This window comes from Drosophila eugracilis, unplaced genomic scaffold, assembly GCF_018153835.1.
Source record: "Drosophila eugracilis isolate 14026-0451.02 unplaced genomic scaffold, ASM1815383v1 contig_2155, whole genome shotgun sequence".
Lineage (NCBI taxonomy): Eukaryota > Metazoa > Arthropoda > Insecta > Diptera > Drosophilidae > Drosophila > Drosophila eugracilis.
Genome location: NW_024573039.1, coordinates 1,836,386 through 1,862,260, shown reverse-complemented (window position 1 = coordinate 1,862,260; position 25,875 = coordinate 1,836,386). Strand labels below are relative to the sequence as shown.

The 25,875-nt window shown below is 42.2% G+C and overlaps 4 protein-coding genes across 10 annotated transcripts; 2 read left to right on the top strand and 2 right to left on the bottom strand.

Moving 5' to 3' along the window:
* Window positions 1–58: 58 nt before the first annotated feature.
* LOC108105064 (Golgi resident protein GCP60) lies at window positions 59–2,275 on the bottom strand. Its single transcript, XM_017211483.2, has 4 exons — window positions 1,954–2,275; window positions 1,460–1,887; window positions 812–1,276; window positions 59–755 (listed from the first exon to the last, which is right to left on the bottom strand). The coding sequence occupies exons 1-4, from the start codon at window positions 2,093–2,095 to the stop codon at window positions 336–338; spliced, it is 1,455 nt and encodes a 484-aa protein (XP_017066972.1). The 5' UTR covers window positions 2,096–2,275; the 3' UTR covers window positions 59–335.
* A 128-nt stretch (window positions 2,276–2,403) lies between these two features.
* On the top strand, window positions 2,404–4,560 carry LOC108105083 (probable RNA-binding protein CG14230). The gene is made up of 4 exons (XM_017211506.2): window positions 2,404–2,649; window positions 2,702–2,991; window positions 3,056–4,148; window positions 4,209–4,560. The coding sequence occupies exons 1-4, from the start codon at window positions 2,472–2,474 to the stop codon at window positions 4,373–4,375; spliced, it is 1,728 nt and encodes a 575-aa protein (XP_017066995.1). The 5' UTR covers window positions 2,404–2,471; the 3' UTR covers window positions 4,376–4,560.
* LOC108105084 lies at window positions 4,403–8,973 on the bottom strand. 7 transcript variants are annotated; one of them, XM_017211508.2, is made up of 5 exons: window positions 8,596–8,973; window positions 7,921–8,238; window positions 5,975–6,978; window positions 5,620–5,688; window positions 4,403–5,559 (listed from the first exon to the last, which is right to left on the bottom strand). In XM_017211508.2, exons 2-5 carry the CDS (start codon window positions 7,921–7,923, stop codon window positions 5,001–5,003), a joined length of 1,635 nt encoding a protein of 544 aa, XP_017066997.1. In that variant the 5' UTR covers window positions 7,924–8,238; window positions 8,596–8,973; the 3' UTR covers window positions 4,403–5,000. The 7 variants fall into 7 exon arrangements, with proteins under 7 accessions (XP_017066997.1, XP_017066998.1, XP_017066999.1 ...); XM_017211509.2 differs by having other exon boundaries at window positions 8,658–8,973; XM_017211510.2 differs by having other exon boundaries at window positions 8,716–8,973.
* Window positions 8,974–14,227: 5,254 nt separating this feature from the next.
* On the top strand, window positions 14,228–25,511 carry LOC108105068 (high affinity cationic amino acid transporter 1). The gene is made up of 13 exons (XM_017211488.2): window positions 14,228–15,421; window positions 18,258–18,383; window positions 18,450–18,603; window positions 18,853–18,984; window positions 19,042–19,140; window positions 19,208–19,416; window positions 19,482–19,653; window positions 19,780–19,963; window positions 20,023–20,615; window positions 20,863–21,028; window positions 21,113–21,323; window positions 21,391–21,487; window positions 21,661–25,511. The coding sequence occupies exons 1-13, from the start codon at window positions 15,386–15,388 to the stop codon at window positions 21,909–21,911; spliced, it is 2,430 nt and encodes an 809-aa protein (XP_017066977.1). The 5' UTR covers window positions 14,228–15,385; the 3' UTR covers window positions 21,912–25,511.
* The last annotated feature ends 364 nt before the right edge of the window (window positions 25,512–25,875 follow it).

The following is a 25,875-nucleotide window of genomic DNA, read 5'->3' as shown; positions in this document are numbered from 1 at the left end:
GTATCTTTTCAGCTGAACGGTATATAAATGATTCATTTTAAATAGTGAATATTTACAATTGCCTTGTTATTGGTTTATTATTTTCAATTTGAATTTCGTACTTGTCTTTGTCGGCTACAACTAAATAATAAATATTGTTTTTTTTTATGAGAAAACGCCATCCGCCATATCGCAAAGAGATGGTCGTTTCTCTGGTTGTTTCCCGGAGAAGTATTAACGTACATGTAACACCAAAACCCACACGCACATACAGATAATTCCGGACTTGCACATTAGCCGGTTATACAGATATAGGATTCTTCTAAGTTATTGGATATTAAATACATTTTGGCCTCTTAACGCTCATAGTAGACGCGGTAATAAAGTGTCTTGGAGCGCCAGATGCTGTAGCTGTTGTCGAACTTCAGCAAGTAGACGCCCTCGCCCGGATAGGAGTGAGATCCCACGTATACTTCATTGTAGCACTCTCGCCGATAAATGGGCACTATTATGGAAATAGGTGCCTTGGGGGCGGCAGTCGGGTTGCTTACTGCACCGCGCTCTTGGGACAACGAGCCCGACTCTAGGTCTTCGGTGGTGGATAAATAGTCCTCGTCCACACAATCCTCGTCTTCGTCGGAATCGCTTACATGCACGGTCACTTCGTTGGTCACTGGTTTTGCCCACTCGAAGTAGATGCCAAAGCCAATGTCGTAACTGTCTGTGGCGAACTCCCAGAAGATGCACTTGCCGTTCATATTGGTGGGCACACGAACCTGGAAATTTGAAGAGTGAAAAACCACGCTATTCAAAATAGTTGTTCGGAACCTACCGTCACAGTATCGCCGTGTCCGATGGTAATAACACCGTCACCATCGCCGGCAGACACTTCAGTCTTAAACTGCTCAATGTCAGGACGAGTCCAGATTTTGGCCGGGCAAATCATCACGTAGTCGTCGTAGTCTTCCTCGCCAAGCTGATCCTGCACTATACCCTCAGTCTGCTCGACATGGCCATGTTGCTCTGTAACCAACTGCTGCTGCGTGTCAATCTCACCAAGCTTTAGACCCTCCATGGCGCCGGGCAAGTCGGTACTGCTGTTGTTGTTATTCGCTGGGGTGTTGTCCTCCAGCTCCCTGTCTTGGTTGCCTTTTTCCTCTGCGTTCTGGTTCTGCAGCTGATTCTGGTTCTGTAAATGAAGCTGCTGCATATACTGGTGATAGTGCTCGCGCTGCAGCTGGTGAATAAGCACAGCCTGCTGCTCAGGATTTCCCGGGAACTGCTTTTCGGCATAAAGCTGTGGAATGAGTAAGAAGTGGGTTAACAAAAATGACATGACAGACAATTGCTTGGGAACTGGGTCATGACCCCTTTTCAATGGCAGACACCGTCGCCAAGGCCCCAGCAATTAGCATGCATTATTGAACAGAACAACAGGTGCAGAGGGCCCGGCTTCTAGTGGAAAAAATCGATGGTCTACCTTAAATTGCTGGTACGTCTGCTTGTTAAGGGCGTCCTGCAGTTGGCGACGCTGCAGCTCTTCTTTGTAGCCCTCCTCGAGTAGCTCCTGCTGGGCATTTTCCTGTCTCTCGCGTGCCTCCTTTTCTAGCTCCATGTGGCGCAGCTCTTTGCGTAGCGTGTCGTCACGGTCCTGCCGCACTGCCTCGATATATGGTCGGAAGGCGCTGCACATGGTGTCTAGCAGGTCGACGAAACCCTCCATGGCCTGCTCCCGAGTGATCTCGCCCAGCAGCTGCCAGTGCTGCTGGCGGTCGCGCCCGATCACATCGAGGACACCTAGAGCTGGTGCACGGCTAGTGTTGAAGGGACCTAGGGCTGCTTGCTGCTTGAAGGCGATCAGCTTAAGATTATCCTCATACGATAGGTGAATGGCCTTGCCGGAGTTCCCTACAAAAAATGGGATTACGTGTTAGATCGTTTAAACGGCCAGAGAGCCGTGGTTCGTTCACTCACTCTTGTAGAACGTGAATGCCAGGCGGTAGAGCTCTAACAGGGGGAAGCCCCACTTCTCCGCCGACGGTGTCGCCGTGTCCGCCGACTGTACCGCTCCGCTGCTACTGATGCTGCTGTTATTCCCGCTTATCCCGCTCGCCATGCTGCCGTCGCTTGTGGTATATTCCACGCTCGCTGGCCTGCAAACTTTTCGCACAAAACAAAACAAAATAATTGTGACGTCTGCTGGCCAGTGTGACCAGGCCCAGGCTCAGGGTAGTCGTGTTGCTGGCACTTTTCAAAGTTATTGGTAATAATGTTTTATTTATCGATACAATATTTGTTAAAATTATGTTGAATTGCTTACGGACTCAAAGAAATGAGGTGGCACTGGTCCTTTAAGGGGACAGAAAACGATTATGGGTAAATTTAGTTCCAAATGCGAACAAACCCGCGGTCACACTCGTCAAACTGTTGCCGGAATTTGGATTCTACACGTGCCCTCAATCGTGTTGATTTCCATTGAATAAATACGAAATATGGGAAGTACTCGTGTTTTTCTGGCGGATCTGCCGACCAGGACCTCTGAGGCGGACCTTCACAGTCTCTTTCAGGACTACGGTCATGTGGAGCATGTGGATCTGAAGCGGAAGGAGCAGGATGGATCTACCAAGGTGATTGCCTTTGTCACCCTGCAGACGGAAGATGCCCAGTACTGTAAGTAAACCATAAAGACATTGTAAGAATCTGTAAAAACTCAGTTTTGCAGGCGTCAACGAACTGAACTGGCAGAAGCTGCATGGCGCCAAGTTGCGGGTATCACTGGCGAAGGAGTCATTTTTGGACCGCCTGAAACGAGAACGCGAAGAAAATCAGCGCCGGGAACAGGGCGACCCAGCCGAATCCGATGTGGTCACTCCGAGATCTCAGCTACTGGACCAGAGTAACCAGAACAAGCGTAGGGTTTTCGGCGAAGATGAGGAGATCGGCGATGATGAGATCGCTCCAGAGCTACTGATCACCAAGAAGCGCGCCGCCCAATCCATGCAAAATGGCAAGGTACACATCTACTCCAAGACGCACAGCTCATTGCCATCTAATCCGCCATTTCTATTCTTTACAGATCGTTATACAGAAGGAGCATGACGTTAAGCCACTGCACGTAATCGAGCAGCATCGCAAAGTAGCCAAACAGCAGTTGGATGCCAAGGTCAGCCAAGCGGAGCAGAAGCGCATGGAATCCCTCAACAAGATGCGGCAAGGACACCAGCAAAAAAAGTCCGCCATTCAACAGGCGCTATCCGCGATATCCGTTGACGGCGGCCAAGCAAAGAGGATCAAGTTCAGCGATGCCGAGGAGGAGGAGGCTAAACCTGTCAAGAAGTCCAAAGAAAAGAAACGAAATCTTTTCGAGGGTGACGATGATGAAGAGGAAGAGCCAGTTGTTCTGCCGCAGCACAAGGGGAAGAAGGGCGAGCGTCTCGTGGAGATGCAGAGCAAGCAAAGCTTAGATCCCCGCTTTCGTATCACATCCAACTTTGTGGATGAGGGGGAAGACGCGGAAATGGAGGACGCTGAAAATCAATCCGAACCAGAGGAAAGTGAGCGCAAGTGGCAGATGAACATTCTGGAGCAGGTAGTGGGACATAAGATTTCTGGTGCCAACGATAATGACGGTAAGCCAGCCAAAAGCAAAAAGATGCTGCGTTTCGATCCAGCTAAGGAGGATCATCAGAAGCTAATGCGTCAAAAACAGCCTAAGGAGGAGGAGGAGAAGCAAGAGAAAATTCCCAGCGCCAAAGACAACGAACATAGCAACGCACCAAGTTACAAGGTTTCGCAAAAGGCATTCTACATACTCAATGATAATTTAAAGGATGCGCTTAACACCCGAAGCGAAGGCTTCAGCATGCTGAACATGTTTGGAAGCGATCCACAAGAAGAGTTGGCCAAACGTCAGGATCAGTTAGAGAAGCTAGGGCAGGAGAAAATCTTGCTTGGCAAACCGTCCGCCACTAAGCTCGGCCTTGGCACTCTTAACCCGTTCTCGTACGACTCGTCCGACAGCGAGGACGAAACACAGCCGCCTAAAGAGAACCAGGAGTTGGAGGTCAGCAAAGAAAACCAAGCTCAACCAGTGAAGAAGTCCAGTCAAAAGAAGAACAAAATCAAAATGGAGTCCTTCTTTATACCCAAAAACGATGCTCGCCTCAAGGGTATGAATATAAATCGAAGACTTCAGCCACCGTTTTTTAACCAAACATCTCTTCTTGCAGAGGGTGCCAAGTTCTTCAAGTCCGCGAAACCAGAGGTTGAACATGCCGACTACGATCAAGTGAAGGGCCGTCTAAAGCTGCTGATTAGCAACAAGATCGCCAAGACCAGGAAGAACCAGCCCAGCAAGGACATTAGACAGTACCGGAATAAGAAAACTAAAAGCTGATTCTTCTAGGCAAATTTGTAGAATACATTTTACGGTAGTTAAAAGGCGTCCACTGTATTTCTCAAACAATTTCACCTTGATGTTCATCTAATTGGTTAGAGAGTGACAAAGTAAAGACCAGAGCACGCTTACATTTAGTTTTAAGTTTAACCCTCTGTAAAATAAACCACGCTTGTTTTTTTTAATCGTACATCTATTCATCTAGATTAAGAAAAAAAAAAGAAATGATTGTGCTTAAGTTATCGCACAAATGCATTTGAGCCCCGTTACAGCTCGAACTAGATTATCGTAGCGGTGTGAATCCTGCTGTGTTGAGATTCATTTGGCATCCGTAGGTGGGATTCCGGCTAACTAAAAGCTAATTTAAAGAATTAAAGGTAATGCTGCAACAAAAATTGCGGTGCTTAACGTTTCATTAAGTTTCTATTGTCCGCTAAGCATTGTCATTAGGCTCTCTAAGTAAAAATGGCAATCTCAATAAAAATTCGAGACTTGGCTCTTCTTTGGCACTGAGTGTCCTCTTCCGCCATCCAGGCAGGAGTGGTGGTAGGGAGGGATTATAGGTAGAAGTCTTAAGTAGAACTAATGAGCGACTTTATGTTTAAGTAGTGGGTTGTGTTGTATTCTACGTCTGCCTAGAATCATGTCGGTCTTCTTCTCCAGTTTTTTGAGCGACGTCGGCCTTGTTCTTGCTCTTAGGATCGTCACCATCATCAGGCACGTCAATGGCGCAGCTCTTATCCCCTACGGGAATGGAACTGCTGTTGCTGCTGGCTGCTGACAGAATACCATTGCGTTCCGAACCGGTGGGTTGATCCGCGGAATTGATTTGCGATGATGGTGGGGCTACGAATTGAGCTTCTGGTGGCGGAGAAAAGGGACTAGCTGCCGTTGGCCGTCTTACGGCCAGCGTTTCAATGGCCACCACCGTTCGCTCCAGAAGATTCATTAACCGGTCCTCTCGTGCATCCATCCGCTTGAGAAACTCCTCATCGCGCTTCTCGCGTCTCTTCAAATACTCAATCAGCTCATAGTTGGTGCTATCGCCATCGGTGGAGGTGGACATCTTGCGTTTCTTCTTCAGCGTGGTGGACGAGGAACAGTCGGATAAGTTGTCCGTGTCGACGATCACGTCTGGGTGCAGAATATTTGGATCAAGGCCCGGCGAATAGAAGTTTTGTGACCTGAAAGATCATTGATTAAATTAGTTAGAAACAAGGGCACCTTCAATGGCAAGCACTAACCCATTATAGTTTGTCTGCATCAGCTGGATGTCGTCCGGATTGAACTCGCCCTCAGAAAGTGGCTCCGACCTGTGGGCAGAAGAAAAAACATCGTGTTGGTCCCAAAACTTAGATAGACATCTAATAAAGTAACTAAAAATTTTCAAGATTATTAGACGTAATATAAATCTATAAATAAGAAACTACAATTGAATGTAGCTGTTTATGATTTGAATTTTGTACATTAAAAATATACATATAAAGATTTCAGATAAAATCTATAACATTCGCTAAAGTTATGAAAATCTTGATTTTAAAGGTTGTTTTTTATAAAGCAAGCTAATTTTGGGTTCATAATTGTACTAATATTACTTACTTCATGGATATGTTATTGTCATGGTGGTTGTTGTTCTGGTGGTGCATGTTAAGCGCTCCATTGCAATCCTTTTCGAAGTCGGGTGCCTCGCTTGGATCATCCATTGGATTGTGGGACAAGCCTAGGGCGTGGTTATGACTCAGGCCATGGATATGGTTTTTAAATGCTGTTTGCTGGGGCTCGTCCTCATCTTCGTCCTCGGGCGCCATCTGAACACTACTGACACTGGCCATTTGGAGCTCATGTCGTTTATGTGCAGCCACGGCGGCGGCAGCGGCGGCTGCTTGCACCACCTGCATTTGGAGTGGATTCTCGTCGAAGACGCCACCGGAAAGGCCAGTTACACCACCGGTTACGCCAGATCCGGACCCACCGACCGAGCAGTTCGCCTCGTTCAGCTGTGCCTCTACAAAGTGATTGGGCAGGAAGCGTTCCAGCTTGCAACCGCTTTGCGAGGAGTCTGTGGAGTGGGCGTGCGAGTGATTCTGACTCTGACTGAGGCTCTGCAATAGGCTGTGCTGGTGCGGGGTGAGATTGTCCTTGTTGAGCAGCACTCCCAGTTCGGCAGCTTGCCGCCGGCGCTGGTAGTAGGATAGCTCGTTGTGGTTCTTAGAGATGAGAGCTAGGCGCTTGCCATTTGATCCCCAGCACTCGCCGCGCTGCTCCTCGATCTCCTTGAAGAGGAACATGTACGGCCAATTTCGGCGCACATGACGTTCTGGGTTCTTCTTTAGTTGAGTGTAGATCTTCTTGAGATTCTCGTACCGATTGCAGCACTGCTTTGCCGTCCGCTTTCGGGCACTAAATCGATTAAGCACCTCGGCGACCATCTCCCAAACGCTGGCATGGTTCTTCCGGTTCGACTGAAAGGCACTTTGAATGCGTTCTGACTTGACGATGTTCAACAGAGCCACCGACTCCGGAACATTGAAGTACGACTCTGGTGTGCGCGGCGCCCGCTGGTGGTGATAGCTACTTGTCACCGGCGGCGGATTCTTAGTCTCCTGTGAGGATCAATAAGGCAGGTTAATTAAATGGAATAAGGAAATATAAAATTATATTCTCTTTTATATATTCTAGTTTATAAATTATGGAAATTATGATATTATATTAGTATGATTTATATGTCAGCTATCTGTACTTGGTACTAACAAACATTGATGTACTCGTCTAATTTTGGTTTTCTTAAATCTTATAAAACCATTTAAAATCGTGTATATGTATTGATATTTGTGTGCTATTACAGTACGCTCAAATTGTTAGAAAACTATTGCGACCAAATGAACAGTAATTATACTTTTAAATACAAAGGGTATAATAATTGCAACCTTATAAGATTCGCATTTGTATTTAACAACCAAAATGAATACGTTTCTATATATATATGCCTAGTTATTTAGAAAAATATTTAATTTTAAACAATTGTTGTCTTAATATTCTATGATATCAACTCTAAAAAATAATTAAAAGCTCAAACAATAAAATTTTCCAATCTAATTCATTGATAATAGTTTGTAATTATCCAAAAATAAAAGCATATATGTATGTACATATGTATGTACATAATATACAAAATATATATTCATTTCATAAAATGGATCGGCGGTTTGAAGTTGCCAACAGACTTGCTTCAGAAATAGCTATTACGATTTTGACCAGAACTTTTTGTGTATCATGCTGCGGCTGAAGACTCATTCATGACCGTGCTAAGTAGATTCTACGAAATATTCCCTCAGCGAAGATGAGATACTGGATGACTAACAGCGGCGAAAACGGTTTCACAGATTTTTACGGATTGTCACTGCTTCAGATGATCTATGCGAATGCCCAGGCATTCCTATCGAAACACTTCCGAGTCTTGGTGATCTCTCTAATTCTATGTATTTCTCAGAGACCTATAGCTCTATCTCCCTGGAAGCTGATCTTGAGATCTCCCAGCTGCTTACCATTTGAGAAATGTGTTTTGTCAGCAGGTTTTCTTAATTTCCCGATTTTGCTGAGAAGGCACAGTGCTGATATTGTCTCTTCTCTAGCTGACGATTCTTCCGAGTGCTTCTTCAATGGCGGATTCTCCTGCTATTGTTGCTCTTCTGTTCGTTGTTGTTGTTCTTCTTCGTTTTGTTACAGATGCTGCGAGCTGTCGACATTTGCATTTCAAATGTTACTAGTCTAAGCGCAATATAACTTTTTTAACATTCAACGGTTAATAGTTATAGCCCGGCGATCATGTGTGTGTGTGTGTATGTGTACACGAATGTTCATGTCTACAGAAAGAAAAATATAATTCGGATCAGAACAAGAACAACGTTTAGTTAAGCACAGAAACAGAAACCGAAACAAAAATCGAAATCAACGAATGAACGCGATTTGTGTACTTGTTCTTTGTTGTTTTTGGCGTTACTCGCATTTTGTTGTTGACAACAAACCGACAACGACTATTAATATTTAGAAGTTAACCTTTTAGCCTTAGACGGCGGCTCATCGGCTACGGCAACGTCGACAAAAACACGCAAAATAAAAAGAAAAAAATTGAAACACAAACCAAACGCCAGAAAATAATACAAAAAAAAAAACAACAAATCACGAAATCAGATGCACATGTGCCTTGCGTACACACTCACAGTTAATGTTGCCACTACTTTTCACTAGTTTTCCACCAAAGCTCTTTTTTGTCCCTGCTCACTTCTTCTTGTTGTTGTTTTTCTGCAGATCCTCCTTGTTTCGCGCTTTCACTCACTCACATAATAATGCACCAGTCTCTCTTACATTCGACTTTCTCGCTCTCTCTCACTGCTTCTCTCACCAACTCTCTTTTATTCAGGCTCGAGAAGCTTTTGCTGACCTGCATTTGCACTGAGAGAAAAAAAAAGTGAAAGAAGAGTACGCGCGCGCGTGTTTCTTTTTTGCCGGACAACGCGATTACCGTTTACCGTTTCTCCGTAGTCCGCCGTCCTGAGATTCCAACTAACCAACTAAAACTAACCAAACCAAACAACAACGAAACTGAAACTGAACTTTTTGTTTGCGATCCCGTTGTCGATACTAACGGCAGTCGCGCACACCCACACACACATACACGCGAACAGTGGCCCGAGCTCTCCCATAGGCATAGATGTACACACATATAGACTGCTACGATCGTTAGGCGGACGATTGCTCCTCGGGCACGGAACATAACAGAACATTACGGAACGGAACGAAATGGGACGGCGCTGCTCTAACCTGGTAGATTGCGGCGGAGAGCGATGGCAATGGTGGCGATGCCTTCTGGGGTGCACATGTGTGTTACACACATACATTGACTACTTTGGGTATATAAATATACACGAATATGTACATATGTCTACTTATAGAATCGGGCAGAGACAGCAACTACGGCGGCAGAGGCTGAGGCGGAAGACGAAGGCAGCAGATCCGATCGGAGCAAGCAAGATTCCAACGATCCCAACAATCCGAAGAGGGAAACAGTTACTCCGATTCGATTCCTACTCTAAAAGCCACATGCATACCACACTGTACTACACCCATACATGCATCTGCATGTGTTCGGTTTGGGGATGAGATGTGCTGCTATGGTTTGGTATGGTATGGTATAAAAGATGGAGATGGATCTAGATCTACGAAGGGCCAAATGGGAAAAGTCGTAGCCTAAATATAGATACAAGTATGTTGTGCAGTATGGTGGGCATGGGCACCCCAAGTGGATGCGATCGGTTGGCGTTCTGGCTTCTGTTTCGGTTTCGGCTTTTGGGTTGATGATCTCTGCTGCAAAACTGCATCTCGAGCGCACTGGCCAGATTGCACCAGGATACCAAATACCGCTATACTCCAGAAACATATTTGTTTAACATCTGTTAAAGATTTGAAATTCGTTTAATGTTTCGTGTACATGTTGAGAACTAGAACATTATACACATAAAATATGCAATTGCGCTGATGAGATATTTTAAACTAAGATGCTAGGTTGCAACATCAACTTGTATATGAAAATTTGTAATCAAGATTATAAATCATAAAATATATAGGAAGAAAAGGTTTTATATCCACAGTCACTACCTAATCCAGCACTATTAGTAGAGTTGTTAGCAAGACGTATTACCCTGTAGATTAGTTTTGGTATTTATTTTAAAATTAAAAGGTCAACGATTTAATCTTTCCTTCAGAAATGCAAGTATTTCAATATTATTAATAAGTGAACTAACAAGTTAATATCCTTCTGTACTAAATTATTTTACACAAAATTAAAATGTTAAATAAATGTTCAGAAAATAGGTAAAAAGCGCATGCAAAGACAGCCTCGAATTTTTCATCATAACTTATTTCATAGATATAGATTTAAAGATACATTTAACAGTATAGTATAACAAGCTCAATGAAATAGGAGTTATTTCCTGTGAATTGTAACAAAAAGTTAAAGATATTCCGTATTTAATCTACATAGCTCTTAGAATAAATATTTCGGGTCTATCAACATACATATGTAAGACTTATAAGAAAAGTTCGGCTGTTGTTGATAGTTCCGATGAAAAAGAAGGTTGCTTGCCTCTTGTTCTAAGATCGGAATTGAGTCGAGTCTACGGACCAACTACCAAGCTACAGTGATAAGTCATTGGGTTGGAGATAACCCCGCTCCCGACTAACACTGTTTTATTTTTGAGCGTCCGGAGATTATCGAAGCTACGCCGCTCGGCAACTCGATTTCATTGCTTGTTTCTGGGATTTATGCGCCTAATTCGAAATTCGGATCTTTTTCCTACAATCCAACTCCGGTTGCTTTAGTTCGGAAAATATTATGACTGTTAGCTATAGTGGGATATAGACGCTGCAGGCTGTACTACCAGGTCAGTAGCAACCTTCATACGGAGGAGCACAAAGAAGACATTTAAATGAAAAGCGTTCGCCGGCCGAGTGGCAAAGAGAGTGGGCGACGGCAACGGCAACGGCAACGAGAGATCGTAAAGCGAACCACATAGTTCGGATGCAGATACAGCTACAGATACGTACACTTATTTTGGATTACAAATAGAATACGATCGTTGCCAGAGCATACGTTGGTACGTACAACTGTATCGGTGTATCAGTATGTGTATGTGTGTGTGTGAGCTCCTCTGTGTGGTATATGTACTAAAAATTAAAAATAACGGCCGTGGGGCTATGAGTAAATTTTGTACGGCCCCAGCAACGCCAACAAAATCAATCCAATTTCTTTTCCAAATCCAACGAGAGTGAATCGTTTTGGTTACGATCAAGGCATTTTCCATGACTTCCATATGGTTTGATTTGGCAAACGAACGCTGATCGTTGATCGATCGATCGTATCGGCATGTGAGTCAGGCTATAGTAATCAATGAAAATCGGCAAACGAGGAGAGGTGTCAAAGGTGGGCGATCAAAGCCCAAAACCAAATAACGACGGCCTTTCGTAATGTTTTTTCCCCACGATAGTGCATATATCTGCATGTGCTTAGAGCGCCCAATGCATATCAAAATATATGGTCTACGGACTGGATAAAATCGGTTGGGGATTTTTACAAGCCAAGATTAAAGATATTTGATATCGATCGTTTGTTTCGGATACAATTTTTTCCAAATACTTCATATATTAAGAGGTGCTTTGGAGGGACTTAGCTTTCTATATATAAAGAGACAAAAAACTGCCAACTATTAACATATATTCTAAGGATAACTTTATAAATCAAACAAAAGGATAGACTTGACAGTTAATTTTGCAATTAAAATCGGAGACTTGTGCTTGCTAATAAAGCTTGGCTGATATTGATAACTTTTAAAGATAGAAAACCTTTCAAAACCTACCTATTTTTCCTCATACCATAGCTTACATAGCTTGCTCCAGTTTTCAATCAAACATTTTCGAGTTCAACAACCCAACGCATCTCATCCACTATGAGGTGTAGTACAATTTCCTTTCCTCGAACTAAGTGTTATGGATCGGTGGTAGTAGACCATTTCGGGTCCCTAGCCTACGGTTCTTAATACGCCGCTTTAAAAATAGCAACTATAAATCTTATGTACTCTCGTCGCTGGCAAAAAAAAAAAAACGTTTGTTAAACGTTCCCCGCTGATCTCGAGAGGAGATCTGGTTGCTGCCAGTGCTGTTGCAGTCTGTAAAAGTAAAAGCAACGTATCCAAATCCCATGTAAATCGGCCACATGCACTCACTCATCCGAACATCTGTCAGTCCATGGCACACACTTAACAAAATTGACCTTTCACGTCCTATAACGTCGAACAGGATATAGCTACAATGCAACTTGGTATTGAAAATAATTCCTTTATTATGTTAGATTAAATCTTTGTACAGTAAACTGTTTAAGCGGAGAACCCTTAATGGGAAATATTTGTATATAACTTTAGTGATTAACTTTACAATATCAAATACCGTTGATTGCGGAATATTATTTATGTTAATTAGTTTCAATGAAATGGCCTGTTAATCACTTGTTAAAATGCATTTATGTTAAAGTTTATAGTAACGTTTTTCTCAGAATATTAAGCAAGGATCTAAATTTTATCAAATACAATTTAATAATATTGATTTTATTCCAAGTGTACACACATGTTCCTATCTATATATGCGGTGCAGGGCTGAAACTATCGAAACTAATGTTACTTAAGTTGGCGTTGGTATTGGGGGAGGAAACCATCTTACAGTCTACGTTGAAGAACACCGTACCCAAAAAAAGAAACAGATTTGAATTCGGAAACAAATTCAGATTCAGATTGAGATTCAGATTCAGATACAGATACAGATACAGGCATACCGATACGGATGCACATACAGACGTACAGATACAGATTATAGCTACAGAGCTACATTCACGATCGTGACGCCAGCGGAGGAAATTTTCGAGCACGGGTAAAGAGAGGAGGGTGGGGCGGGTTTGGCTGCAGACGGACGGACAGCAACTACAGCAACGGAGCGTAAGCAATGTTAACGAGTAAAAATCAAGAAAATTTTAGTTCTAAAAATAACCCTTGTACTCATTTTTGTTTCAAAACGGAAAGCAGCAGCCAACAAACGACCAAAAACCAATAGCTATAAAGCGCAAAGATACTGAGATACTTGCACTCTGCGCAACGTTTCGAGATACAGATATACACAGATATATATATATATAGATATATAGATATACAGACATACGGACATACGGCTATATAGATGAGTTGCCGCCAGCAACAGATTCTTGGCAATGCCATTGGCGGTAGAACATACTGTTTTACATATACGATTACCAATAGGTTTCTTCTTGGAATTTAATTTGTAACGTTTTCGAAAAATGTTTAAATTATGATGAGTATAGTATTTGAGTGTTGTGACTATAAGATCTCTGGTACTCAATTCAGGAGCCACGCTCATTAAAAATTATATCTATTATTAGGAAATTTGACATTATTTTCGTTTTAAGAACACTGAACACAAACAGATGAAGCTGCAGTACATTACAGTAGAGTACAATTTTATATTGAACTGAATTTTATACTATTTTTATATTAATGTTGCAGGTTTTTGTAAAAATAAACTTAATAAAAGGCAATAAACTGATCTTAAGCTTTTAGAATCTAATATTGGTAATTTTTCATATTTAAACGAATCGATGATATTCTTAATGCTTTCCGTATTATGCTGAATCTTCAACGATCATTACTACTTTACTTAACAAAGAAAATATGAAAACATAAATACCCAATTATATCTTAGAAGACCTTTAAAGTGGCATTATCCTATGGCGTTCCATTGCATGTGACATTTATCGGATCCCAAAAGTCCTTCAGTTTGGTGCGCCATCTAGTGGCACAAGCTTGCGATTATCCTGTTAGATGGGCGAGCTTTAAGCAGCTTAAATTGCGATGCCAGATAAGCGGCACTGGCAACGGTGAATGGCAAATGGCAAGTGGAAAATAGCGGTGGGTGGTGAGCTGACAGGTAACAGTAAATAGCAAACAGCAGTTAACAGGTGCGCACACATATGCTACACGGGGTACCGTTACACAATTCCGATGAAAGCGGCGCCTCTGGGGAGTGTGTGTATTTGCATATCCTTGAGCGTCTCTCACACACAGACACAAACTTATATGAAGAAGGGGAAGGGGGCTGCGTCTGCGCTCTTGTTGCTTGCACTTTCCGTTGCCTACTTTCATGCGTATGAGAGAGCGATTGTGTATGTGTAGGTATATGTGTGCGTGCGAGAGAGCGAAATCGAAATGGAAAGTCGGGTAACTTGTAGCTTTGGAATGGCAACTACAACTCTGTTATAGATACAGGAAACTTCCTGTTGACGGCGTTGCCAGATTGTCGCCAATCTTCGTGGCAACTTCGCCACTTACCGTTAGCCCTTCCACCATTCGCCATTCACCATTCGCCGCATCGCACGCATGTAATGCTGTAAGGACGAAAAGCTCATCTGCAGGAGCGGGCCAGAAGGCAAACTCGCTGCTTCGCTTATGCTCCACACACAAAAAACTGATACACACGGAAAAATCGCTGACATTCATTCACCGAATACCGAGGCGAGAAGCGCAACCGCCTGCACGAAACGTGGTTACCAATAAATTAATACAAAAAAATAAAAAGAAGGGAAAATAAAAGATTGGTGATCAGGACAAAAAATTAAATAATAGTCCCTGAGTGAAAGACGTTAGCATTTGACTTTTTGTTTTGTGTGTGTGTCTCTGTGCGTGCGTTAGTTAAAAACACGGATACAACGGCGAAAGGATATAGGAAACACGTATATATACACGAGTGTGCGCGTATGTGCGTGTGTGTGTTGGGGCCACGTGAAGGCGAAGGCGAAGGCGCGCAACAACAGGAGCGGTTGGGATAGAGATAGAGATAGAGAAAGTGACAGTGACAGTGGCTGGCGAAAAACCGAAAGTGAAAATTGAATTCGAGCAGCAGCAGCAACAGCAGTAGCACTAGCAGCAGCAGCAGGAAGGACTCGCAATCAAAATCAGTATCAACGGGCGCGTATCCTTCAGCCGTAAACTGTTGAATATAGAATGACGCTGCTGACAAAAATCAATGTTAAGCACAAAGAAGCAGCAGAAGCAGTAACGGTAACAACAGCCAGGATCCATAGTCTGCACCGTTCCTCCAGATAAAGATAAGGCTCTAAGGATAAGGATAAAACGAGTGAGAGTGAGAGCGAAAGAGAACGAACACAAAAAGCAAGGACTAGAGGCACAAAAACCTACAGTGGCGGAAGGGCCCTTTCAAGTGCAACAATCGCCGAAATTCTCTGCAACCTTACCAGGACCACCACCAACAACACCACCACCACCACCACCGCTACCATCACCATCATCCCCTCTTCATCCACTTGCTGCCCCCCTGCAAAAAAAAAGTGTGCTATCCTTTTTATTAGTAACTGTTGAGGGCTGAGACAAAAGCAAAATGAAGCCATCGGATTTGTTGTTGGTGCTAGAGAAGGTAAGCAACAAGAACCGAAAAAAGACCAAAAGAAACCAAAAAACAAACAAAGTGAAGAGCCCCTCCTCCACAAAAAAGTGAAAAGTGTATTTTTATTTCTCCACTGAATCTGACACAGAGTTTTGGTCACTGCTAAAATTGGAGCCCCCTCATCCACTATCCACTCACACACATACATACACTTACACTTACCAACGGACATACGCAGTGTGCGTGTGTTAATGGGGCTCCGTTGTAATGGTGTGCCTCAAAAAGGTCATTATGATGCCGAACGCCGACGCACACTCACACACCCACATACACACACGGACAGTATAAAAGCGAAAGCATGCGAGTGTGTGTGTGTGTGTGTACCGTGGACTTATGCAAATCCATTTGACAACGAAGAAGCTCGCCACACACACACACACAAACACACACGGGCGAGTAAGTAATCGACGAACGAGCATAGACGTGGCAACAACTACACTTACATCCGAGCTTCAATGCCAAAGCATAAAAACAACAAAAACAAAAAAAAAACAAAAAAATATACCCACACACAAACAGACACATACAGCCATGCAAAAAGGGATGGCGAAAGGGGGCCACATTTTTGGCTCGGCTTTATCTTTATTGCCACTTCTGTTGCGCCTGGCCCTTTACAGCCGCAGCTGTAATTGGAGCCGCTCGTCTCTAGACCAAATCCCCAGTTCCACTCTGACACTCCACTCTACTCCACACCACATTCAATCCGGGAATCCGGAATCCCACTTCCAGAAGCATGTGTTTTGGCCAGGATTAGGTGCGAGCGGGATGGCCGCAGTCGGAGCTTTGTTATGACAATATCGCTCATACGCAGTGTATGGCTGACTGCAAGACGAGCTTAGCCGCCCAAAAAGTATGCTATAAGTACAGCTATATACACAGTAATAAAAATATTGTCATTAAGGGGAAATAAAAAATGATATGTACTTAACTTGTCTTCGGGAAAACATAGAAAGCTTTGCAATTGCATGTTTAATTATCTTCAAGTCAGTCACTAATTTTGATTTATTTATAGGCGTTAGCAATTTTCTCGTAGTATTTTTGTCTGTAAGGATTTCCTCAATAATAAAGAAGTTCTATTTGTAGATGCCATCTCCAATCGGACTTGGCTTATCTAGAAAACAGGGCAAGCAAGACTCCCCCGCGAGATGATTGTCCCCCAGGAAGTCCAGCCCCTTTCTTGGTGGGGTGACCTTTTCTGTTGCTGCCATTGCATTTGCTGCTCATCCCCAGACACTTGCGAGCCATTAATAACGCCAAATTGTTGAAAAAAAGAAAGAGAAAAGAAAGTCTAAGACACCGAAGTGTGTAATACCCTTTCGGTTAATTTTTACCTTTGAAGCTTATGGTGAATTTGACATGCTTTTATCTTTAACAGAATATTTAAGATTATCCCGTAGTCCACTCTTGGGCAGCCTTTCAAACCTCTAGCGATTGCGTTACAAACTTCAGAGCAAAACTGAAATGGACTCTGCAAGGTTATAATTTTATGGGGTATCTCGGTACTCATTGGAACACAAAGGGTGGAAGGACAACACTGCATATGGGTTAGGGGTTATGGAGATGCAGCGTTAAAGGATGCAGCGGGAAACGAAGGCGATTGCCTCGGATGCTTTGATTGCGACAAGGACTGGCCCGTTCTAGTAACCGGAACTGAGCCAAGGCGCCCACGCACCCACTTTGTATACCGCCACCATACAGAGCTGGCTTACCAGAAGGGGTGAATGAAGACACTCGTTGAGGAGACGCATCTGCGGTCGACTGCCTACCCGCTGACATGGCATTTAGCTAGGAAGCGGGGGAGCAAATGATGTCGAGCACTGCATCTGACATCAAAGGCTCTTCCTGTGATATATATATATACATATATATGTGCAACGAGGTCCTTTTTACGAGCCATTTCCTGAAATGGGAGCAGAAAACAGGAATCAGTTGTGGAGATAGTCTCCAGGAGTTCGAAACGGGGATCTTCTTCCGCTAACCAGTTTTAACAATGGTGATTTTTTTTTAAACAATATTTTAAATGGTTATTGTTTATTAAGTGTAAAATAGGTTAAAAAAAAGCTGTTGATGAACTCCGTAAAGTCTACAAAAAGTGTTTTGTGGAACCCTGATTTTGAAAATTTGTTAAACAATCATAGAAAATAAAGGTTATAATTAAATTCCACAAAAATAATTCAGGAATAAGATGTATATTTAAGATGTAAGACACAATCAAAACTTTGATTATTTTACTGAAATATAAAAAAAAAAAATTAAAGAGGTAACAACAAGGCGGTATGCCCTGTGTTAATTCCATTTAAAATCGAATTGGGTCAGTTTTGTGTTCATCTAATTAGCATTTTCCAATTACTTAGCATTTGCAATTGTCTAAAGCTTCCAATGGCAGGTCGAAGTTTTTATACTCTAGCTGATAAAATATTGAGTTTCAACTCTTATATATTAATCAAATTATCATTAATATAGTTTCAATAAAAGTGTTTTCCATCGTTAAAAATGTCTACCTTAAGCAGAGAAGCTTCAAATTTAGTACGTTTTGTGATTTATTTTTGGAGTGTAGAAAAACTCCTGGCAAGGGCAGGCAGAACTTGTTGCAAATATCGATTGCTAGGTCCTTGCCAGGACCTCTTCTGCCGCTCCGCTATCTCCTGGCATTCACATTTCCCCCCCTGCTTCAACATCGGTTATCAGTGGAGAGCACACGCCACTCGTGGGTGGGCAGGGTGGCTTTTGGCACTCATCTTTCAATAGCAGCTGCTCAAACGTTGGTCCTCGAATTAATTGTACTCCTGCTTCGCTCCGATTGCAGGTCAAGTTCAGGGTGCCTCTGCCGCCGGGGGTTAGCTCGACGACGCTCCTGCCCAAGCTCATCCGCACCAAAGATGTGAAGCAGCTGCAGGACGGCAACGCACAGCCACAGAAGCCCAAGCTAACGGTGAGTGGCCAATGATGGAATTTAACCTTTTAGATATCTTTAAAATATATTTTGCCCATTCTACAGAAATGTCTGAACACGCTCGACCTGACTTCGCTGGGCATCGGATCCTGCTGCGGCACGGGCATGTACCTGGTGGCCGGCATGGTGGCCCAGAAGATAGCCGGCCCCGGAGTGATTATTAGTTTTATTATAGCCGCCATAGCGAGTATTTTCTCAGGTAATCTAATGAGCTTCTACTATTTGAAGATGATTGATTGAACTAATTTTGAAAGTGATTCTTGGATGATGATATATAATGGAAGAAATAATTAATATAAATACTTACTTAAACTGATATTTCCCGAGTGATAAATACATTTTTGAGTCCAGCTAGTCAAAGTTTCAAGAAATTGGTACATTCTCTCAGTCTAAGTTGACTATTTCCAAGATATATTATATATGTAAATTCCATTTTCCTGATCCATAGGCGCCTGCTATGCAGAGTTTGGCGTTCGTGTGCCACACACTTCCGGCTCGGCCTATATGTATTCATATGTGGCAGTTGGAGAATTCGTAGCTTTTATAATTGGTTGGAACATGATATTGGAATATCTAATAGGTGAGTATTCACAGGCAAGTCTTAAGTCCCATTTGAAGTCTTTTCTTAATCCAACAGGAACAAGTGCCTGTGCCTGTGCGTTAAGTTCTAGTTTCGATTCCCTGACCGGCAATGCCATAGCCCGAACGATAAGCGAGTCCATCGGCACGATATTCGGTGAGTATTGAGAGATGGTCTTCAGTTTCCTTCGATAATCTATATCATATATCCTATATACTTAAAGGCAAACCACCGGACTTTATTGCCTTTGGCATTACGCTGCTCATGACCTGCGTCCTGGCAATGGGGGCCAGCAAGTCGGTCATCTTCAATCACTCCCTCAACGCCATTAACCTGGCCACGTGGGTGTTCGTCATGGCTGCCGGGCTGTTTTACGTGGACACGAAGACGTGGTCCGAGCACCAGGGATTCCTGCCGTACGGCTGGAGTGGTGTAAGTAGCTATCCATCATTCGAATTTGATTTTTTTGTTGTTTACTCTTATTTTTACAACAACAGGTTTTTTCCGGTGCTGCCACCTGTTTTTACGCATTTATCGGTTTCGATATCATCGCGACAACTGGTGAGGAGGCGCACAATCCGCAAAAAAGCATCCCGAAAGCGATCGTTGGTTCCCTGGTCGTCGTGCTAATCGCCTACGTTAGCGTTAGTCTAGTCCTAACATTAGTGGGTAAGTTTATTCTATATAATTAGGTTAGAAATCCCTATGCCATATGGAATGGCATCCTTGGATCCTTATTAAGTTTATATAGAGCTGTGTAAACATTAAAAATTGAAATGCTTCCTCGATCTATAGTTCCCTATGATCACATCAACACGGGAGCGGCTTTAGTCCAGATGTGGTCGTACGTGAATGCTCCGAAGTGCCGTGCGATAGTGGCCATCGGAGCTACCGCTGGACTCTCGGTAGCCATGTTTGGCTCGATGTTTCCCATGCCGCGCGTCATCTATGCAATGGCCCAGGATGGTCTGATCTTCAGGTGAGTGTAGAGTGGATTTTAAATTTCCATATAGCCCAATTTCATCAAATCCCCTACAGACAACTTTCACAGTTGTGGCAACGCACCAATGTCCCCGGACTAGCGACCATCGGCAGCGGTCTTGCCGCCGCCCTGGTGGCACTCACCGTGCGCTTGGAGATCCTTGTTGAGATGATGTCGATTGGGACGCTGTTGGCCTACACATTGGTGTCCACCTGTGTTTTGGTCTTGCGCTACCAGCCGCATAGTACCTCGCTGGTGGAGCTGCTGCCGGCCCAGCTACGCACTCCAGTGGCACCCGGTACCGCCAGCGATTCTCGATCCCATGTAACGCCCGCCGAGGTACTCGAGATCCCTGGCAAGCTAACCATCAAGCGGGTAACGCGCGGTATGTCCGACTCGGATGACTCCTTCATCGACGACAGTCCGGAGGGATTTCTGGGCGGTCGGGACGATCAGTTTTTGGTATCCGATCGATCCGAGAACAAGTTCTACGGCAGTGTACATGGCGCACCCACCGGACCCACCGGTCAGGCGACTGCCTTCGATGCCATGGGCTTGAACTTTGTTAGCCGGAAGATTCACGACTACGCGTACCTGTGCCCTGGCTTCTTTCCCTGGATAAATCCTGGCCAGGCCACCGCCGAGAGTGGTATGTTACCCTCAAATAGTTATCCTTTGTAGTTTTGGGTCAATCATGTCAAAGTCAAATGGTTAACCACTGAAAGGGGACACGGTTGACCCAATAACTATTCCTGCGCCCTTGGTTCCCGCTGATGACCCATTCATAACAAAATTGCTATTGAAATTGACTCTTTGCTTTTACTTTTCCAATCCAATTCGATTTGATCCACCACCGACGCACCACCGATCCATCGACATCGAATTCGAACCACCAGGCATGTACGTCACCAAGCTAGTGGGCATCATGTTCGGTCTCATATTCTTCCTGGACCTGTTCGCGGCCATTGGCTGGTCCGGTGGCCTCGCCGCCTTCATTTATTTCATTTTGTTTATCGGCATATTTGTGATACTATTGATTATATCGAGGCAGCCGCAGAATAGGTAATTAAATGTCGACCGATCTCTCATCTCTTGCTAATCCATCTCTCGTTTTCGTCTTCGATTTCCTACTCCGATCTCGTCCAGGTATGCGTTGGCCTTCCTCACTCCCGGACTCCCTTTCATTCCGGCCATTGCCATTACCGTGAACATCTACCTGATATTTAAGCTGAGCATTCTTACGTTGGTCCGCTTCACTGTGTGGATGTCCCTGGGATTCGTTATGTACTTCTACTACGGCATCACGCACAGCAGCCTCGAGCAGACCAGCGATGATCTGGAGTTGCACGTTGACTACGTGAGTTGTTTAATAATACGATGATCGCTTCCTGGTGTAAACCCTGTATTCGTTTTTTTATTTTCAGAGCAAAAACGTCGAAGAAAAGGCCGTGTGGGATCAGCAATCGTACAACCAGACCCACGAGCCCGTTTGGGCTAGCAAGGAGGTGAAGCAGCCGTCGAGTAAGTACAGAGTCTGACAGCCATACCATAATATCGCAACATGGCGGATGATAAATATTTATGAACTTAGACCTAAAAGTAGGAAATCAAACTTTGTATAAGATAGCTTGTTAGGTTCATATTAAGAAGACCTTCCCGTATTGAAAACTAATTTTATATATTCTGTCTAACAGAGCAACGTTATAACTATGGAAAGACCACATCGTCTTCGTCGTCGGCACAGGGCAGCTCGAGGAGTGGCCAAGGCAGTGCGCCGGAGAAGCCACCGGGCAGGAGCACCACAGGCCCCAACCGACCGGTTCCACCTCCCCCGATAGCTGGCCAGGCGAAGGGATCAGGCAGTGGTCCACCGATGGAACGCCAATACACCGGCCAGTTCAGCATGTTCGTGGACGAAGGCCAGTTCCCGACGTGGGAAGACTAAGTGGCAAGCTCTATTAACATATATCCCAATCCCAGTCCCCCTTTCCCATATCCCAATAATACCCTCTGATTCCTGAGTGATGCTCCATAAAAGAAAGATAACTTACATCGGCTCCGATCTTAATGGCTGGCGATATGGATCGTTTTCTAGATTTGGATTTGGATCTGAATGCGGTCTGCCGGGGGCAGCTCACTCACTTGTAAATATGATTAGAGATGTTAAGTTTATCCATATGGCGAAGTGTGTCGTTACCGAGTTGCAGATGCATACCGTATACAAGGCATGTGCATGTGTCCTGGGCGGCGGAGTTACTGTTCACTGCACTCTGCCCGACCCCCATCGAGGTCACTGTTATACACATATACCATATACAATATATATTATACATATATATATACATATATATATATATATATTGATTATACAAGCAAATATATATTTACATATATAGCGATGGGTTATTAGTTCAGCAAAGAGTTAAAGTGCAAAGTTGCCGAATTCCAATTACCCGAACCTTGATACCAAACCGACCGATTAGCGATAGGCGATAAGCAAAAACCATAGACAACAGATAACCGATAACCAAAATGAACGATTGTGCTCAACTCCGATTGGCAAGCGTTTTGGGTGACGTTGGTCAATCGGCTTTCAGCACAGGAATCAGGAAGGCAGACGAGATAATACATATGCATATTTCTGAATTATTCAGATATATCCTGTAGTGAGTTGGGTGTCGGGGTGCTACCATGCACAATTGTACATTTACGGCACCACCACCCCCACACTCACACTCACTCCGACACGAACAGAAGATTAACGAAAAACCCTGGGCTTGTGAAAAGATCACCGAAGTAGATCAGAGGTTACCTTTCGTAACCCCAAATGATATTGGACCTCTGACCCAAGACGATCTTTGCATAAAGTTGGGTTTTACTTACACACACACACACACACACACAGAGAGACTCACACATAAAAAAAGGACAAAAGAAAACTGACGATCTTAAATACTAAACCTTATGTACCTATGATTCTATATTGTTGTTTACATATTTATGCTATGCATTTTATATGGCGCCTGGACGCGAGGTTTTACAGTACAGTACGCTCTGCCTACGGCCGTCCCGTCTCACTCACTCTATCGGAATGTTATTTGTTTTTTATTCTATAAGCTCGCGCTAAACTAAAACTCATTTTTAAGCGGCATTTCGCATTCGTTGTAATACAATTCATTTTACTAATGGAATACCAAGCAAAAATTATACAAATATGCATATATATTTATAAAAAAAAAAAACTACCATATAGACAAATACCAAAGAATACCAAAATATTTATTGAACTATTCAAATTTAAACCAAGGATAAAACCAAAGCAAGCATAACTACAAATATGTATAAACACAATGATAACTTAAACCAAAAAGCAAATATGATAATGAAAACATTTATGTACAAGCATACTTTTTTCCACTTTATATACTATGTACAAGCAAACCATGCATAACTATTTTTAGCTAAATTACAAGTACATATATGGCAAACGTTAAAACGAAATCAACCTTTTTAATAATAATAATACTTATAATAATTTATTCCTTTTGTACTTCACGACTTTGTACAGGAAAGAATCCGAATAGCGAATATCAAAGATTGCAACAAGAACTCAATAACCTAGGGCTAGCTTTCGATTCGATCTAGCCCCGAAACAGAGAAAAACACTATTTATATACAAAACAAACAACTTACCGTCTAAGACATTCAATATATTTTTTTTTTGTTATTTTGAATTTCTTTCATTCGATTCTATTTAGTTAAATCCGTTAAATTTCGAGTGCCAAAAACAATGCACCATGCACTTCTTGAACCAGTAGCAGAAAACATATTGTAAGTCTAAGGACCGAAACAAAACTAGTTCCATGTTCCACTTACTCAATAATAGGGTTTTCGAAGAGGAGCTTTCCGGACCAACTACTTAAGATATAGTGCCACCCAACGGTCCTGCACCACGTAATGTGTACTTATCATTTTTGTTCAATAAAAAACTTTCTTGATTTGTTTCTTAACTCTTAAAACCGAACACTATTTGTACATACACAACCTACACATACACAGGCAGGCAACAAAAACAAACAGTGCGAATGTATATTTTTATGAACAAGACACGAAAATGAAGCAACTAAAGGGAAACGAAACTCAGATACAAAAGTAATAACTAAAGAATAACATATCCTACCACACAGCTTAAAGATGAGATATAAAAATAATGGAACTCAACAAGCCTACATTCATCAGATAGTTTCGAAAAGCGATCGTTTATCAGTTACCAATTCCATGTTTTTATTTCGTTACGAATTTGGGTCAAAGTTTTTATTTAAACTAATACGATTTGATTTGTGATCTTGTGAATCCCAACTATCTGTTGAGTGTTCGCTCAGAGGAGTTACCATCCGTACTTCTATATGTCGGTCCACTTATGGAACATATTTAAGTGACAAAATTTACAGTACAGGCAATCCAGTAACTGCGAGCTGAAGCAGCTTGCTCTTCCACCTTTCGGTTCTTTCGGTACCACCAAGTTAAGATAAATGTTATGGGAATATGATAGTTTTAATAGATTTTTCTACAGTTCCAATTTAAAGCGAATAACAACCAAATCAACATAACGTGCAATATATTGATAAGTGTAAAGGGAAAACCAAAAGCTTCCGTTAACAAAAAGTATGCATTTTACTACCACATATTATTTCCATACTTTTCTAATCCCTCAAATGGATAATAAAAAAACAACTAACTCTAAGGTCTATGCTCACTGTGACTGTAACTGCAATCTAAAATACAAAATCAGAAGCCCAAAAACAGAAGTGACGAAAAACCTAATCGCACCCACAAACACACATAGACACACGCACACAAAATAAGGAACAGAACAACAATAAGAACAGCAATAAGAGAAACCGCAATTGAAGATATTTATAATTCCGAAATCGAAGCAGACCGTTTACTTAAGAACCAAGCCTAAATATTAAAAAAAAAAACAAGAACATTTGATTGTTTAATTGATTGGAAATGGCTTTAGACGATTGTTTACTTATTGATTGATTTTCCAGCTGAATATAAAGTACCTAAGTTTCTGTTTATTTCATAAGACTGAATTACTGGAATATGATTTATTTTAAACGTGTATATAATTAAGGTGTAATAGCAAACTTTACAACTTTTACTAATGAAGCATCAAAATTTTTGAAATTATTCTGAACTCATTTATTAAAAAATTTAAAAAAAAAAATCAAGAAGAACGTGAGAAGAAACGAGGAAAACAAGTGATGAGATAGTCAAGAGCGAATGAAATTAATATGCAACTATTAATATACAACATATATGGGAAAATCCCGATATGAAGATATATATATATATATTTCAATGGATCGATAACAAAAAAAAAAACAGCAAACCAAAGTGAAATGAAAATGATGTTAAAATATAAGAAAACAAAACATTTTTTAATTCAAATACTACTCTTGATTTGTTTTATGTGTTAATAACTTATTAAATGATATTTCTTGAGAATATTACAAAATAAAATTGTTAGGATATTCAATTTTTACCTTTTTCGTGGGGGGAATCGTTAAGTAATGTCGTTAATTATAGTGCTTTCCCTAACTAACGGTTGGAAATTTCCCCCTATTTTAAAGTAGTTAATTTATCACTTTCAATTCATCCTTCTACTCATTTCATAGCCGTTTGAAATGTCCCCCTATTTTAAAGTTTTTAATTATTCACATCATTCTACTCATTTCATAATGCGCCTCGAACATCTGTTATTTGAAAAGAATAACATAAAGAAAATACATTTTTTAGTCTAAAAAAAAGCTTTTAAAGCATAAATATTTAAAGATTTCTTTTTTAAATATGCACCAGTGGAATACAGTTATTTAACTCAAAAAAGTGCAAAACGGAGTATT

What these genes read in the sequence shown, in the direction of transcription:
- LOC108105068 (XM_017211488.2), top strand. Translation starts at nt 15,386, where the DNA reads ATGAAGCCATCGGATTTGTTGTTGGTGCTAGAGAAG. An exon ending in GATATTGGAATATCTAATAG is followed by an intron (nt 18,985 to 19,041) that starts GTGAGTATTCAC and finishes TTAATCCAACAG; the next exon opens with GAACAAGTGCCTGTGCCTGT. An exon ending in CAGGATGGTCTGATCTTCAG is followed by an intron (nt 19,964 to 20,022) that starts GTGAGTGTAGAG and finishes AATCCCCTACAG; the next exon opens with ACAACTTTCACAGTTGTGGC.
- LOC108105083 (XM_017211506.2), top strand. Translation starts at nt 2,472, where the DNA reads ATGGGAAGTACTCGTGTTTTTCTGGCGGATCTGCCGACCAGGACCTCT. An exon ending in GACGGAAGATGCCCAGTACT is followed by an intron (nt 2,650 to 2,701) that starts GTAAGTAAACCA and finishes TCAGTTTTGCAG; the next exon opens with GCGTCAACGAACTGAACTGG. An exon ending in AAACGATGCTCGCCTCAAGG is followed by an intron (nt 4,149 to 4,208) that starts GTATGAATATAA and finishes CTCTTCTTGCAG; the next exon opens with AGGGTGCCAAGTTCTTCAAG.
- LOC108105084 (XM_017211508.2), bottom strand. An exon ending in GACAATAACATATCCATGAA is followed by an intron (nt 5,689 to 5,974) that starts GTAAGTAATATT and finishes TTCTGCCCACAG; the next exon opens with GTCGGAGCCACTTTCTGAGG. An exon ending in ATGCAGACAAACTATAATGG is followed by an intron (nt 5,560 to 5,619) that starts GTTAGTGCTTGC and finishes ATGATCTTTCAG; the next exon opens with GTCACAAAACTTCTATTCGC.
- LOC108105064 (XM_017211483.2), bottom strand. Translation starts at nt 2,095, where the DNA reads ATGGCGAGCGGGATAAGCGGGAATAACAGCAGCATCAGTAGCAGCGGA. An exon ending in AGACGTACCAGCAATTTAAG is followed by an intron (nt 1,277 to 1,459) that starts GTAGACCATCGA and finishes CTCATTCCACAG; the next exon opens with CTTTATGCCGAAAAGCAGTT. An exon ending in GACACGGCGATACTGTGACG is followed by an intron (nt 756 to 811) that starts GTAGGTTCCGAA and finishes TCAAATTTCCAG; the next exon opens with GTTCGTGTGCCCACCAATAT.